This window comes from Condylura cristata, unplaced genomic scaffold, assembly GCF_000260355.1.
Source record: "Condylura cristata isolate star-nosed mole 26May11 unplaced genomic scaffold, ConCri1.0 scaffold00010, whole genome shotgun sequence".
In the NCBI taxonomy this organism is placed as follows: Eukaryota; Metazoa; Chordata; class Mammalia; order Eulipotyphla; family Talpidae; genus Condylura; species Condylura cristata.
In genome coordinates, this window is record NW_004567111.1 from 51,844,434 (window position 1) to 51,861,862 (window position 17,429).

General features: G+C 34.8%; 1 protein-coding gene across 1 annotated transcript in view; it reads right to left on the bottom strand.

Annotated features, from left to right (window-relative positions):
• The window catches only part of RNASEH2B (ribonuclease H2, subunit B), a gene marked incomplete at its 5' end in the record, with an annotated part of 53,135 nt that overhangs the window by 7,318 nt on the left and 28,388 nt on the right, over positions 1–17,429 (bottom strand). The window contains 4 exons of the mRNA XM_012723177.1: positions 598–640; positions 1,951–2,032; positions 4,234–4,339; positions 5,949–6,013. Of these exons, the coding sequence (XP_012578631.1) occupies positions 598–640; positions 1,951–2,032; positions 4,234–4,339; positions 5,949–6,013 (296 nt within the window). The remainder of the gene's footprint in view (positions 1–597; positions 641–1,950; positions 2,033–4,233; positions 4,340–5,948; positions 6,014–17,429) is intronic.

Below are 17,429 nucleotides of genomic sequence, written 5' to 3' on the forward strand. Positions count from 1 at the left end.
GAATCCTCTCACACCCTACACCTTTGGCCTGTACCCCAGTACTTGTATGCATAAATAAATAAAGCTTTTTTTAAAAAAAAAAAAAGAGTGGTCATCCTTGCCTTAAAGATTCTTGTGGCACAAATATATATATATATATATATATATATATATATATATATATATTGCTGTGTTCATTTATGTCAGTAAAAATTCAATTTGGCAAAATGAGTTTTAGTTATAAAGAGTATTCCTGGTGATTAATAGAGTCAACTACATATAACTCAAAATGACTTAATATTAGTTTCTTGTGTGTATGTATATACAGATATATACATACACACAAACATCAGTATACACATAAAGATATTTACATAAGTATGTAGCTAAAACTAGCTCTTACTTGGTTTTCATAACACTTTATTTATATTCAGATAAAAGCTACACAAATAAAATATATTGGTGGAGAGCCTATGATTATAATGTCTATTCCATATAACAATCTTCTGTATAGGTGTAATAATATGCTTTAGAATATTCTATAAGAAACTATAGCTAGGTGATAAAAGTGTGGTAAATTTTTAAGTCCCCCAAAGATATCTTAGTTACAGCTTTTACCTTTGATGGAGGGGTTGTCAATGGAGGTGGAGTTTCTGGAAGTCTAAGGAAGTGAAAATAAGAATCACAATCATGATTTTCATAGATGAGAATATAAAAAGACTCACTAAGACTTAGTGAGGCCCACTTTCATCTGATAGTGTTACCTTCACACATGTCACTGTACAATGATTTCAGTATAAAGAGTGAAATTTCTCTAAATGAAAACATCTTCACTGGGCTATTTAATTCCTTATATGGAATTATCTGAACTAAAATAAAATTAGAACCCATTTGTTGAAATGGAATTGCTTTTATTTAGCTCTTATAAAATTGCATTTTGTCATTGGGATTTTTTTTCTTCATAAATGATGACATCTAGCATATATATTTTACAAGTGAAAATTATTTAAACTATTGGTAAAAAGTCACACAAACTTCATCTTTTCTCCTATTGAAGAGTTAGATGGATGTTACCTTTCTCTCCCAATCTTTAATCAAAACTTAAAAAATTTCAGTGGAAAGAAAAGCATCCAAAACATAATGAAATACAAAGAGATATATTCTCTAATAAGAAGCTTAAAACAAGAAATCCAGGGAAATATTAAACTGAAGGATATTATTATAAATTAAAGCTAGTTTCAACATACTTTATAGATACCAACTTCTACTAATTGTTTTGTAAATCAGCTCTTTTATTTTAATTTGCTTAAAACAGCAAGTAAATCTATAAAAAGTCATTTTATCTTCATAGGCTGGAGGGAAAAAAAGGATTTTTAAGGACTAGGAAAAACTATTAAGTCATCTCACAGAAAAAATATTAACAACTTGCTAAGATCTGAAAAATAAATATTTTTTTCAGCCTAAGGCAAATTGTTTATATTAAAGTTCTTTATAAAGAAAGGAACACAAATCAAGTCATCCTCAAACCCTTTGCTCAAAGAGGTTGTTTTTTAAACTTCTTTAGCTCTAAATAGTGGTCATAATAAAGGCCACTGCATAACAGTGAAAATGATATTAAGCCTTTCAATGTAACTTGCAAAAAGATTCATGCCATTTACTCTTTCTTTCTGCTGTTAAATTAAAAAAAAAATCTAACTGGGCCCAAATTGTAATAGTTCTACCATCTGAAATCATATCAACCTACCATTCCAATCTAATATTTACAAATTCCCACTATCGGTATCCACCAAATCAACTTATTCCAATCAGTATTAAAAATCATCCCAGAACTATAGTCTATAACATAATTACTAATTATCTCTTATCAAAAACAGATATAAGCTATAAAGAAAATAAACTGTGAAGGAAAATAAGCAGCACAAAAGTATTTCCTAAATATGACAAGAGATATACAATACTTACAATACTTACTTTAAATATTTAGATAAATCATCACTTAATTCTTTAGGGATGTAATCAGATATCAGACCATGAGCATATCGAATATAATCCTCTGAAAGAAACAGAATGGAGTGTGAAAGAAAAAAAAATTAGGAATAATTATGGTAGTTTTATAGTTAGATTATTCAAATTCTGGTTTTATTTAGCCTTAGCTTCAGTTTCATCATTTGTAAAGTGGGGATGCTAGGATCTGTCTGTCAGAGTAGTGGAGTGATATTATGGAGGAGATGTAGTATAGGATATCAAAGGTATGATGATAATATAAACATAACATGGTTAAATGATAAAACAAAATTCATGGTTTTTTTTTTTTTAGTTGAGAGCCTTGAATACAAATAAAATTCAGAAATCAGCTATAGCAAATAAACTATTCATATCTTTTTCAAATGCTAACCTTTTCTAGGTCTTTTTCAAGTTCACTTAAGAAGAAAAAATATATCTCTATTAAGTTCTAGTTTCACAAATGTTACACACACACACACACACACACACACACACAATCTCTCTCTTTCCCAATAAAATGCTTTTAAAAATATTAAAACCAAAATCTGAAGAATGTATAATCATTAATTTTAAAATATGGATCCTCAGTATAAAGTGAGGCTCTGGTATCAACTTAATACAGTTACATAAAACAACAATATCTGTTTTAAAGCCCTTTTCTTAATTCAGTATTTCAAGGATAAGTAAACTTAAATTATAAGGTGGGATAATCACTGGGATATAAGGACCATAAGTAATATTCCAGGCTTGTTGCTTGTATAGTCATCTGCTTTTCTCTTTCCCCTTTCTCTTCTGCCCTAAAGCTAAGGTAACAATGTGCCTCAGAGTTAGTTAGAAACATAACTGCTATAGGAACCTCTTGATCTCAAAAAGTCTTCAGTAAGAGTTTTCAAAAGCCAATGAAGAACTAAAAATTATCACTGGATCCTTCTTAAAATGTGCTTATGGTTCTGGGTTAGTAATTATCCATTGAATCATGAGTAGACAAAACTATTTTAAGCAAGCCAACATATCATTTGCTGCTTCTGGTAGCATACCAAGCTAAAGATCTAAGAAAGGAAATGGTTTAAAAAGCATAAAGTTTATTTTATGGCACTATAACTATGCCCAGGCCTTTATATTGAGATGTGGTAAAAGTACCAGACTTAGAACTAGAATGAATAGGTTATCTACCTCTCCAAAACCATAGTTATTCATTTTTTAAATAAAATCTGCCTAAAGAAGCCCTAAAATGCCTCTTACTTAAAACAAAAATTACGATTTTTAACCACCCATCCATCCATCCATCCATGTATCCATTTCATTAAATCCCTTCTCTTTTCTTAAAGCCAATCAAAGACATTGACAGTTGGTAAAATCACAATGTTCCCAAAATGTAAAAATCAGCAGTCTGTATGTGAAAGGTATTTCAAGGCAGATTTCTGCATATGAAAGGCTGAATCAATCACAAACAGGTTACTATTCCTTGTTTTTATTTTTTTTTTAATAACAAAAGTCAGATATTTCAGAGTTGAATAGTTAGAAGTAGGAACACTGATTTGGAACTTAAAGTCAGACTAATTTGTCCTATCATTTGAGAATGTTGATCACATTATATAACTTTTTAAAAAAATATTAAGCTACATACATAAAAATAAGAGGAGACTACAGTGGCAAAAACAAAAATGGAAAAAAAAAAGTACATTAATGATGTAAAAGAAAAAATGCCAAGTGAATCAATTTTCATCGAAAATCAAAACATTGAGACCAAACAGATGCATGTGTGCTGTGCCACATGAACAGCACAGCAAATGGTTAAGAACAAGGACTTAGCAGTGAGGCAAGCTCCCTCAGTAGCTCAGCTTCACTACTTACTGCTGCAGTGACCCTGGACACAGTCTCCAGACTGTAAACGAGACTTACAAGGAGGGTCAGATGAGATGTGTGTACACTGGCAACCCAGTGAAAGGCTCAGCATGCAATACATCTTCAATAGATGAGAGTCAGGGTTAGTAGGATTGCTATTACCATTAGAGTAAAAGAAGTATTTGCTGACTGAGTGACTTAAGTATCAATCAGTGACATAAGTGATCTATGGTAGAAATATTACTTAGCTTTAAAATGAAATGCATGCCTGCCACAAGATCTTTGAGAGCACTGGCCAAAAAACAAAGTTGCTGAGACATTAAGATTTTAAGATCACAAGACAGGCATTTATACACAGCAACTTACTCCAGACAAAAGTCATTTCTGATGAAATAATTTACTTACCTTCCTTGTCACTGGAAGCCTGGCAACTAGTGAAAAATGCAGCTGACTTTACATGGGCACCGACATTCACGTTATTGGTTTTTAAAGCTGCTATAGTCTGATTAACCTACAAAATAACCAAAAGGCATTTTCAACTATAGAACTTTAAAACTCCTTAACTTTCCAGGTGGTTGCCAATCCACTTAGGGAAGCATATGAGGGCCCAGAAATATCTTTGTCAGATATCAGAAGAGCAGCGAGGGCTGCTGAGAAAGACCACCACTCTGGAACATCTCAGCACATGGACTCCTCAAGCCTCCAGTGTGAGAGAGCACATGGGGCAACTGAGAGCTCTAACCCTGGTGTCAGGCTGCTTGGGACTGCTCTGCAGCTATGGGCTAGTTAATGAATCTTTTTGTGCTATATCTGTGAAATGGAAATAAAATGGTAACTATTTTAGGATTGCTAAGGATTAAATGAGTAAAGTCCTCAGAACAGAACCAAGCACAACATTTATAGGTCATCATTCCTAAACAGATTAATATAAATTTCCTACTTCCTAAGAATTTAGAAATAGTAATAATAAAAACAAACTTGCTATTTTTATTTCATTATTATTTGCTGAAAATACAAACTAAGTGCTAAATTCTGTTCAGCATTTATACTCATATATATGTACACACATACACACACGTACATAGAATTCTACTACAAAAACCACTGAAAAGTGAAATGTAAGAGCAGTTTTAAAACCTTTTCACTACTTTGATTAGCAGAAGCCTAATTCTACAGGGTTCATTTCCATGTTCCCACGTTTACAATGTGCCCAGTAATTTGATTTGACAAACTAACATGTTTTCCATCAGACAAACTAACATGTTTTCCACCTACAAGAGAGAGAATATGAAGAATCAGTACTGGTATCTACCAAACTTACAAAAATTTGGCATCAACAGATCTGATCTGGTGAGTTTCTTAATCATGTGAAAGTGCATAACAACTTTAGACAAGTGGCTTTCAAAGGTATTTGTTTGTTTTTCATAGCCCACAGTAAAAACACACAGCAGCCCAATACCCAAACATGTATGTAAATACATGCTTTACAGAGCCACACTTCATACTTGCCCTTATTCTGTACTCTGTCTTAATATATCCTTTCCTACCCTACCATATCCCATTCCCAGAGAAATATTAGTTATGACCTATACATTGATTTGAAAATCACTTCCCCAGATCTTATATAAAGTGGTACTTTGGATCAGGAAGATACAAAGTTTGCCTGGAAGGTGAACCCTCCACAGCCTGGTGACATCGAAAGTGGGGTGCACTTCCTCAAGATATGCATCCCGCTGCCTCACAGCCCTGCCTGGCTCTGTATGGGTAATATCAACCTCTAAGATACCTGTAGGGTCTACAACAGTAAATGTACATCAGGCCTGTCTATACTAGCTTACTTGGAAGACTCACATCTGTATCAATAAATGCCAAGAACTTCTTTAATTTACTAGGTCACACAGAAATGGGATTGTAGGTGACAGGAGAACATCGAGCTAAACCTAGAGAGCACAAGTTAGGGAAGATAAAAAGCAAAAGACTCTTCCACTTGCATATCTTGATAATTTTCCTCTTTAGTGTTATGTACAAGATGGGCTTTGGATTCAGACTGACCATCTTCTCCAAATATTAAAAAGGAAATTATACTTTATATGTCAAAAGGTATCAGAAAGGCACCATACCTTTTTCCCCAGCCACTTTAATGTCTTCTCTTTGCTGTACTTGTAATACTTCTTGTTGCCTATTTCTACATTAAATTAAAAGAGAGCGAGAGAAAAAAAAAAAAAAGCATTGTGATTAAGCAATGTGTAAAATCATATACAGGTTAACATTTAAAAATATTTCACAATAATTTATATTCTTCAAAAGCTCTTGAGAGTATACTTGAGACATTTGAAAAGAAAAATCCACAAACACAATTTGATTATCTCAATCTTCTTGCAATCATTGAGTGACAATTTAAAAACAAATTATCAAATTCTATAAGCAAATCTATAGAAAAGGTAACTTAAAAGCAGTAAACATGCCAAGCAACCTTCAGTTTTTTAATCTCACCTCTATGTTTTCTTTCTTTTTTTCTCACCTCTATGTTTTCAATGAAAGACTGAAATAAAAATGGAAATGCCATGCAGGAAAACTGAAACTAAGTTAAGTGAAACTTAAGACCTTTTTCTTTTAAGTTCATTGCAAAAATTCAGGAGGAAAAATCTTGTTATTCAATATTGTCCTGGTGGAATTAGTGGAGTATTAAAGATATTTCTCTTAATGTATAATCAATATAACTGTAGCTACTTCAGAGGAAGTTATATTTATGGTAAACTTAACCTGGTCCTTCATGGGGGTAGAAGTTTCACCCCTTATAAATTACACTTCTCCTCACAAGCCACCTAGCTTTATACATGCCGTAATTAAACCATTGTTGCCAGAATAACATTTTATTCATTGGTTTGTAAATGTCCATGCAATCAGCAGAGAAAGCGAATCTACTCTCAGCCTCCAGGCCGGAACTGTCTTTGTGATCAATGAAAATCCTAAGCCTAGACACACATTTGCCATTTGTAACCCATAGGGAATATCCAAGATTACACAGAAAAATAGTTTCTCTTTCTCTCCTCTATACCTGTGGTGGTAGAAACTGTTCACCCAGTGGTGATCACTTCCTGTAGTCTGATAAACAACTTGAATTTCACTAAATAGTTTATATGGGAAAGGGACCGGTAAGTCCCTGGCCTTAGTTCCCACCCATTTCCTCCCTATTTCATCCTGTGTTTGTCAACATGGTGGGCAACAAAAGACAGGGGGCTTGATCTTTGCACCCATGTTCTCAAGACCTGTCACTACAATAATGAAAAGGAGAGATGGATAGTGACTAAGGGCTTCTATCAGAAGTTTAAGAACACCAGGTACAGTATCTGCTATCCTGAAGCCAAGATCATCTGAGCACACAGCCTAAGGCAGATGAGACTGACTGTATGCAACTTCCTTAGAGAAAATGTCCTATATCTTTTACATTAAAGAGGATTCTAAGCTCATACAACAGTCACTCAATAATGCACGCTACTGAATGGACTTTAGACATTCTATTCATTGACTAAAACAATCTCCAGAGAAGCTCAGTGCTCAAGCCTCTCCTCAGAAATCTACTGTGACTCTACTTCTTTCTTCTCCCTTGTTCTACCTTTAAATTTCCTAGAATAATATTCTGCAATTTGTCAGTTTCCTTCATCTCTCCCTTTCCCTAAACACTTGGCAGGCCAGTTTTTTCCCTCCTGAAAATGTTCTGTTAGAAAAAGCTGAGAACACAGGCTCTGAGCTGGACTTCCTGCACTGCTATACATGCAGTGCACACTGTCACCTTGGGAAGTTACCTATGAAATAAATGATCCATACAAATCCAAAAGCACATCATTAGTTACATAGCAAATACTTAATATTAGTTAAAATTATGAGATGACAACTTGCTAATGATAACAGCATCAGAAACTAAAGTATATTTAGGTCTGTCCTAAGTGCTTTAGTCTATATATTGTCTCAGAATGCTCAGAATGAAAACCATTATTTATACTCATCTTAAAAGACTGGAAAGTAACTGCCCAAAGTCAGCCAGTGAGCAGGAACATCAGGATTCTTAAACTGACTTCAAAGCTATGGCTCTGATATTCCTACTACACAGGATCAGTGAGGTCTTCACTCTTCTTAGTATTTTTGACCCTGCCCTTCATGGATAAACCTTTCCTCTATAGTCCTATAGTCTCTTTCTTCCATTTTTCTATGTCTCTGATGACTTTTCCTGCTATTTTTCTGGCTCAGCTTCTTCTTTGTTTCAAGGCCAGTTGAACCTTTCTCCCAGGGAGACTTCATCCTGTTTCAACAAGACTGAACAAACCCAAGCAGGAAGCCTGAAACTGTGAGCTGAGCCCTATGTGCTGAAAGTCAAACTGTTCACCTTTCTTCCCAAACCATCCTTTTCATTGTCCAGGTTTGAATCTCCTTAGGCCTGACTTGATTTTGAGCAAGCGAGGTTTTGCTTAATGTAACTTCTCTGAGCTTTGTCCATTTTTTGGTGGCAGATAGCAATAGTTATTCTCTTTGTATTATAGAATAGCATTCCAAGGGCCCTCCCTGGTGGTGCAGCGGGTTAAAGCGCTGCACTAAGAAGTTAAAGCCACTTCCGCATGAGTTAGATCCCTGCCCTAGAGGTGACTCACATGGTAAGGCAGACCTCTCCTGACCCACCCGCTGCTCCCCTCAGCAGTGTACCTCATAGATCTGCCTGTTCTTTTCCCCACTCTGTCTCTGGTGAGGCCTCTCACCACCCCTGCACCTCTGGCCTGTACCCCCATTCTATATGCATAAACAAATAAATCTTTAAAAAGAAAAACAAAAAAAAAAAAAGAATAGCATTCCACATATGGATTTCCCTATTTACCCACTGACCTATTTAAGAGCACAGAGGCTGTTTCCAGACTTTGACTATTTTTTAAACTTATTTATTTATTTATGCATACAGAACAGGGGTACAGGGTGATGAGAAGATTCACTGGGGACAAAGTTGGGAGCAGAGCAGGCTGACTGACAAAGTACACTGCTGAGGGGAGTAGTGGACAAGGCATGTGAGTCTGCTGGACTGTGTGGGTCATCTTCCTGGCTCAGGATTGAACTCATGCTGAAGTTGCTGTAGGCAGCTTCATAGTGCTGCGCTTTAACCTACTGTGCCACTAGGGAGGGCCAGGCTTTGACTATTTTTAAAACATTTTTTTTTTTTAACTGAAACAAAAGCTTCTCTGAATAGTCTTACACGGTCTCTGCATGGACATATGTTTTCATACACTTGGTAAATACCTAGGGGTATAATTACTGAGCTGTAAGAAATTACAAAGTGATTATATACCATTGTATGCTTTTACTAGTCAGGAGAGTGAATTCTAGTTGTTCCTCCTATTGTCTGTTTTTAAAATTTTTACCCAGTCTGGTGGATATTAGTGATACATTTTTTTTGTGATTTTAATTTATATTTCCCCAGTGACTAATACTATCGAACATCTCTTCATGGGCCTAGGGTTATTCAAAAACCTTCTTTCATGAAGTGTGTGTTTAAAAATTTTGTTAATGTTTTACCAGGTTGTGTATCTTCTTATATTGTATAAAATATTTTTTTTAATATATGGGGTATATATCTTATATCAGATATATGTCACCTATACACTTTCTTTCAATGGTGGCTTATTTTTCTTAATGTCTCTTAAAAACCAAAGATAACTAATTTTGATGAAATGTAACATAATTTTTTTATGACTAGATCTTTTTGTGGCCTATCATCAAGGTCACAAAGTTTTCTTCTATAAGTTGAATGTTTTCAGTTTTTGTATTTAAATAGGGATCCATTTTGAGAAATTTTTCAGTATGACTGTGAGGTGAGGGTGAACTTTAATTAAATTTATATGGATATCCACTTTTTTAAAGATCATTAGTTGAAAAGACTACCCCATTCTCTCACTGGGGGGAAAATCCATTGACTAATATGGATTAAAAATTGATTAATATGGAAAAAAGTAAACTGACTAATATGGATTCTTTATTCTGTTACCATTATTTATATATTTATCTTTATGCTAATGCCATACTTTCAAGATGATTGTACCTTTATTGTAAATCTTAGAATCAGGTTTTGTAAGGTTTCCAACTATGTTTTTTCTCAAGATTATTTTGTCTATTAAAGGTCATTTGCATAGTCATGTAAATTCTACAATTAACTTATCTATTTCTATCAAAATTTAAAAAAATGATAGATAGTACATAAAATCTACAGATCAATTTGGAAAGAAAAGGTACTGTTATAATATTATGTCTTCCAAGTCATGAACATATTATACCTCTTTACTTAATTTTCCTTTAATTCCTGAAGCAATGTTTTGTAGTGTTCAGTATACTGGCTTTGTGCAAACCATGTTACATTTATCCCAAGAACTCTATCATTTTCTTGCCATTATCCTGAGGATGATTTTATCCACTGTCCATTGCTTCACTACTAGTACATAAAAACAGTAATGATTTTGTATCATTATTCATTTTTTATAATGTTTGATTTTTCCTCTCAGGTGTAATTTCCATAAATTTGCTACCACCAAGTCACTCACAGTCACCATAGTCTGTGCTTTTCCTTCCCCTGTTTTGATCTCTCTCCCTTCCCATCTCTGATTTATAGTTTGCCTGCTAGTTTTGTCTTTTTTTCCTCCCCTGCCCCATGTTTGCTTTCCCTATATGCCTTTTGTAAGTAAAATCATTGCTATTTTTCTTTTTCCTTCTGACTTATTTCACTGGCCATATCCCTTACAGTTCCATCCATGTTCCTGTGAATGACATGAGTTTATCTTTTTTTGATTGCTGAGTAGTAATCCACTGTGTGTATGCATGTATATGTAGATATATATATATACACATACATGCACGTGTGTGTGTATGTGTGTGTACACACACATATCACATCTTGATCCAGTCTTCTGTTTTTGGACACTTAGGTTGTTCCCATATTTAAGCTATTGTAAATAGTGCTGCAATGAATACTGGAGTGCAGGTTTCCATTTGAATTAATGATTTTGTGTCTTTTGTGTAGATCATAGGAGTGGAACTGCTGAGACATATGGTAGATCTATTTTTAGTAATTTGAGGGTCCTCTGCACAGCTTTCCATAGCGGTTGGACCAGTCTGCATTCCACCAACAATGTATAAGGGTTCCTTTTTTTCTATATTTGCAAAGCATTTGTTATTGAAATACAATATTTTTTCATATTGACCTTATATTTCAAGATCTTAGTTCTACTAACTATTTTTGCATATTCTCCTGTCCTCTTTATATGCTTGGCCACATTGTTCATAAATTCAGTGTCACTATTTACTTTCCAAAATGTATGCTTTTTATCTCTTTTCCTCATCTTATGGTACCTTCTAGGACTTCTACTATAATAATGGATAGAAAAATATGTTCAACCTTTTAAAATGACTTCTCATATTAGTTTAAGATTGTCATAGATGCCCTTTACAGTAATTCCTCTATATTCAGTTTTACTTTCTGCTGCTTTGTTACCTGTGATCAACTACAGTACAAAAAATATCATATACAATAAGATATTTTGAGAGAGAGATAGAGACCGCACTCCTCACTTTCATATGACTTTTATTACAGTATATTATTATAATCATGTTACTTCATGTCATTAATCTGTCACAGTGCCTAATTTATAAGTCAAACTTTAACATAGGTATGTATAGGGGAAAAAAAGGTGTGTGTGTGTGTATATATATATATATATATATAGTATTCAATATGATACATACTTTCAGGCATCCTATGGGGAATGTATCCTCCTTGAATAGAAAGGCAGGTTACCGTACCTGATTGAGAAAGTTCTACCTCTAATTTGTAGAGAATTTATTTTATGACTCAATTTTGTCCAAAGTTTTTTCTACATGTACTGAGATAATCACAGTTTTTCTTTACATCAGTTAGTTTTCTAACATTCAATTTTACATTCTTCCAATAAACCCCACTTAGTTAAGATATACTTTTTTTCATGCATTTGATTTGCTAATATTTTACCAGGGGGTTTTCAGTCTGTTTTCTTTCCCTTTTTTTTTTTTAAGGTTTATTTACTTATGCATACAGAACTGGGGTACAAGCCAGAGGTGCAGGGGCAGTGAGAGGCTTCATCAGAGACATAGTGGGGAGCAGAACAGACAGATCAATGTAGTATTTTGCAGAGGGGAACATCAGGCAAAACAGGAAAGGTCTGCTATGTCACCCTGCTGGCCAGGGATTGAACTTGTGCTGAAGTTACTGCAGCTAGCTTCCTAACACTGTACTTCAACCTGCAGTGCCATCAGGGAGAGTCTTGGACTAGTTTTCTTTGTGTGATATAATTTTTTATTTTCCTATTGTGGAACTTCTGGTTTTAGAAAGTTAACTGGGAAGCATTCCTTCCTCATTTAATTTTTGAAAAAAACTGACTCCGTATTATTTCACTGAAGATTAGTTCTTCCTTCAATTATGGCAGAATTACCAGTGAAGTCAGTTAGGCCTTAAGTTTTTCTCAATGAGGTCTTTTTAAGTATCTATTTATTTTTAATTAAACATTACCTGGACAAAATGATCACTGAAAAATATCCAGCTTCAGTATATAAGAATGCTACACAAAGGTCACTGTAAAAACTACTATTTACTTTTGAAATGTATAAATTTTGATAAGCAAGTCATAAAAAGCACAGATTATCTACAATTATGAAAAATACCACAACATGTTCATTTGCATTCTAAATTTAATATTTGTGGAGTTAGTGATTAGATAACATGTGCATATACTATAAAGGTTTCTTTTCCATGTGTCTGGTACCTATAAAACCGGTCTCAAACATCTGGAAAGACTGGTTTACAAAATAAAGATGGAATAAAAGTGAGTTTACAATTAAATAACATGTTCAGCAATTGGGTAATCGGTTCACAAACTTGAATTTCCCTGATGTATTGTTGAACGAACAGCCTAGAGCACATTTTCACATCTACTTTCTCAATGTTTTCCATAACTGAGAAACTCATATGGTCTCCTTTTTTTCCTGCCTCCTGGGGATAGAAACTTGGCAACAGTACTTGGGGTATTTTAATCAGGTAAGTTTTCCTGGCTCTTCCAGTTAATCACATCGGACAGCAGAGTGCAGCTTTGCTTGCAATATGAAACAGAGTGTTACACTCAAGATGAAGTTCATAACCCTTTATTAGTCCTTTCCCCTATCATCTCTCCACTGAATATGAGCTCCTTTGGCAAGAAACATGCTGAGCTCCAGAGCTAGCAAACAGAGACACATCATTTCCTTCACTAATAAAGCAGGCAGTGCTAACTAAGGTCACCGCCAATCATCATTCAGGATACAAACAACCACGGCTGGGTTAATTCGTCAGGGAGAAGGCAAGGGGGGAAAGGTTCCATAAGCCTAGCAGGCTTAACCAGATCTTCCATGCCATAGACTTCTGGAGACAGCATCTGGAGTTTAATATCAAATAGCTGGTTGGGGAATTTGAGTATTTCAGGTTTCACTTTAGCCATACAGTGCTTGTGGAGATGATAGAAGTTAAAAAACAACAGCTTTCTACTTTATCTTTGCCTACTGTAAGAATATTACCTAGCCACTCTACAGTATTCTTCTTTCTTATATTTATATTAAAATCCCAGCAATAAAATACCAAGAATGGAACCAAATAACTTAAAAATGGACAATAATCCCAATACAAATAAGGAACTAAAGCAATCACTAAAATGGGGCAATGGATTGCATTAAAACAGTAAGCTCTCCTTCAGGATAAGAACAGTCTTCATCCAGCTATCGAAATTCTGTTTTTTTTTTCTCTCTCTTTTTGCCACACAAAAGGAAATTATTAACAGAAGATAAACCAGATGTCAAAAAGACTGTTTCTATTTTCACAACATCCAATAACTGAATATTTTCAAACGTCATATTGTTATAAAAAAGAAGGGAAAGAGTTGCTGTAGGACAGATGTGGGTTCAAACCCTGCTTCTACTACTTCAAGTTTTTCAGTGTTAGTCAAGTTACCCAAATTCTTAGTAACTTGTACCCTCATTTGGAAAAATGCAGACTTTGAACAAGGAAAGGAAGTTATTACAAAGATACAATAGTGTCTGTAAAACAGTAAGTTCAAAGGTTAGTATATAATATCTCAATTTATGGCAAATATTTGTAATGTTATCTAATTCTCATTTTCCTTAAATCATTTGACTATACATTAATCAATAAGCCATCAAACAAATGATTTTGGTCATCTCACTATGTGCCCAGGACTTAAACATCAGCAAATAATAAACAATTTCTAATTAAGAAGACTTACTAGTACTAACATTTACTGAGCATTTACTATGCTACAACACTCTCTAGGCATTGATTAACTCACATTATCTCACTTAATTGTTGAAGAATCTCTTTTGATAGCTACTAGACACTATAACAGGAAGTACTCAAATAATGTTCATATGTTGGTCATCAGAAATATCAATACATTAAGACCAAGAGAATGAAGGCTTTTTGATTTACAACAACATTGCAGAGTTCTAATTATAATGTATAGTAGAATATGGGGGAATATATTCAACCCTATAATTTATACTATTCATCTTACAGATCAAGGATAATGAAGTTTGAATGATTCAGTAAAACCTGTAAGCAAAACCCTTTTAATTTTCCTTGTGGACCATGAGATCCTAAGGTTATAGTATCTGATTATTCTTTTTCCCTATCTGATCATTCTTAAAGGAATTCTTTCCCCAAAAGAATTATGAATTGACTATCAGAATATTAGCATTTGAATATTTGAGTTGGACACAAAAGATACTTGTAGGCTTTCCTCTGAGTTTTCCTATAACTTAAAAATTAAAAAAATATATTGCTGTAACTTAAAAATGAAGAAAAAAAACACTTTTAACTAAGAGTAAAGGCAACTAAAGCAATATTCATTCAGCCATTAAAAAAAAAAAATCCTGTCATTTCGCACAACCTAGCTGGACCTAATGGGTATTATGCCAAGAAATGTCAGGCAGAAAAGACCAAAATACTGCATGATTTCACTTACATGTATAATCTAAACTAACAACTTTAGAGATAGGAAAGATTGGTAATTGCTAGAGATAGTTGCTACTAGAGAGGGGGTGAATGGGTAAGCCTGCAAACTTCCATTACAAAAAACCTGCCTGTAATGTACAACAAAGTGACAACAGTTAATAATACTGTACTATACGTTTGAAAGATGCTAAAAGAGTAGATCTGAAAGGTTCTTATCACAAGAAAAAATACTTTGTAACTATATGTGGTGATGGATTTTAGCTAGACTACTGTGGTGATCATTTCACAATATAGTCATAGATTACTCACTATGCTGTATACCTGACATTATTATGTTCTATATCAACTATATTTCCATTAAAAAAGTGGGTAGGCCCCGCTGCTCCCCTCGGCAGTGTACTTCATTGATCTGCCTGTTCTGCTCCCCATTCTGTCTCTGGTGAGTCCTCTCACCTTCCGCATCTCTGGCCTGTACCCCAGTTCTATATGAATAAATAAATAAATCTTTAAAAAAAAAAAGTGGGCAGGCCTTCCCTGGTGGCGCAGCAGGTTAAAGCACAGCACTAAAAAGCTAAAGCCACTTCAGCATGAGTTCAATCCCCCGCTTCAGAGGTGATCCAAATGGCACGGCAGAACTCTCCTGACCGCCCGCTGCTCCCCTCAGCAGTGTACTTGGTCAGTCGGCCTGTTCTGCTGCCAACTCTGTCTCTGGTGAATCCTTTCACCGCCCCTGCATCTCTGGCCTGTACTCCAGTTCTGTATGCATAAATATTTAAATCTTTAAAAAAAAAAAAAAGTGGGCAAATAGATGACCAAAGGGAACCTGAGAAGATTTTCAATAAAACTACTCATTAGGGAAATGCAAATAAAACCACAATGAAATATTTCACCCCAACCTGAATGTATATAATAAATTCTTTAAAAATGAAAGTAAGATATTTACATAAAAAAGCTGCTTCAGGCCCTCACTGGTGGCGCAGCGGGTTAAAGCACAGCACTGAGAATCTAAAGCCACCTTCGCATGAGTTCGATTCCCGCCTGCCCCGGAGGTGACCACATGGCGTGGCAGACCTCTCCTGACCCGCCCGCTGCTCCCCTCAGCAGTGTACTTCGTCCATCTGCCTGTTCTGCTCCCCGCTCTGTCTCTGGTGAAGCCTCTCGCCGCCCCTGAACCTCTGGCCTGTACCCCAGTTCTGTATGAACAAATAAATAAATCTTTAAAAAAAAAAAAAAAAGCTGCTTCACCTGACCATGCACTTTCATTTTCAAAGCATATTATCAAACTTATATACACTATAGATTTTCTGGAAAATCTAGCCCACAATTTTTTTCTTTCTTTCTATTTAAATTTAATGTAGTAAGGCAAAACACAAAGTAAGTCAGGTTAAATTTCACATGGCAAAAGATGTATACAATTCTCTGAAGTCTTGGCATTTTCTTCATAATCAAATTCCCTAATAAACAATAGTTTGCAAATTTAAAGTAATGGTTTAAAAAAAAATCAGAACAAGAAAAATAACATTCTCAAAGAGGCCTTTTCATCAAAATGCGCATTAGCAATTCCATGTTACTGGCTTCATCCCCTGACCCAGAACACAAATATGTGAACTAAATTTCCTGATGTCAGTTCTGTATACAAGGACAGTATACTGAGATAGACATCTTTTCCCATGAAGATCCAAAGGGAAATACACAGTCCTTTGAAGTCTGGTTATTTAGATCTGGTCAAACAAGATAAGTGTAGTGCATACCCTCCTTTTATAGGAGAACTTCTAAAATGTTAGGTAATGCTAAGAAGTGAAGGAGAGTAGAAAAGTTCAGATAATGTTTCAATAAATGGCCAGGGATCTGGTACAAGGGAAGGAAGAAATGAGAGAGGGTAGCTCTTGCTTTGAAACATGGGTTATAAGCTAACAAATGCCAGTGTATGAAAAGTTTCTATTCTAGATTTCTAGGTTTTGGTTTAAGTTAACTCTCCTTATACAACTAGTGTAAGAATTTTGGATAATGACTTAATTCCATTTTCAGCATATACTGACTTGGCAAAATTGAAGTGACTTGTAATTATTCCTCATTTTTTAGCTTTCAGAAATGGTTATGAGCTACTTCATTTGTCAACAACAAAAAGATTGTTGTTTCCTGCCAAGCTCAGCATCAGGGAATGTATTTCAATGGAACTGCTTTGATGAAACTTTGGCACCACAGATTCCTTAACTCCAAAATGGAGCTCAATGTCTGGCCAAGTGTGAGCTTAGTAGACCCCTCAAGTGTGAAATGCAATCAGGGAGGTTCTCCCCTTTCCCACCGTAAGCTTACACTTCTTGGAATAACCACTTTTTTGGTCCCAGAAGAACTGTCATAGTTGGCCAAACCATCTGTGACCCCAAATAACCACAACAGATCAGCCTGTTGTTTTGGTTCTCACACTATGTTTCCATATTAACCCTGAAACTACTTGGATATTTTTTGAGACAAAGATGCTAAATTTGTATATTGCTTTTAACCCACCAAAACAAATTCACATATACTGCCTCACTTCATC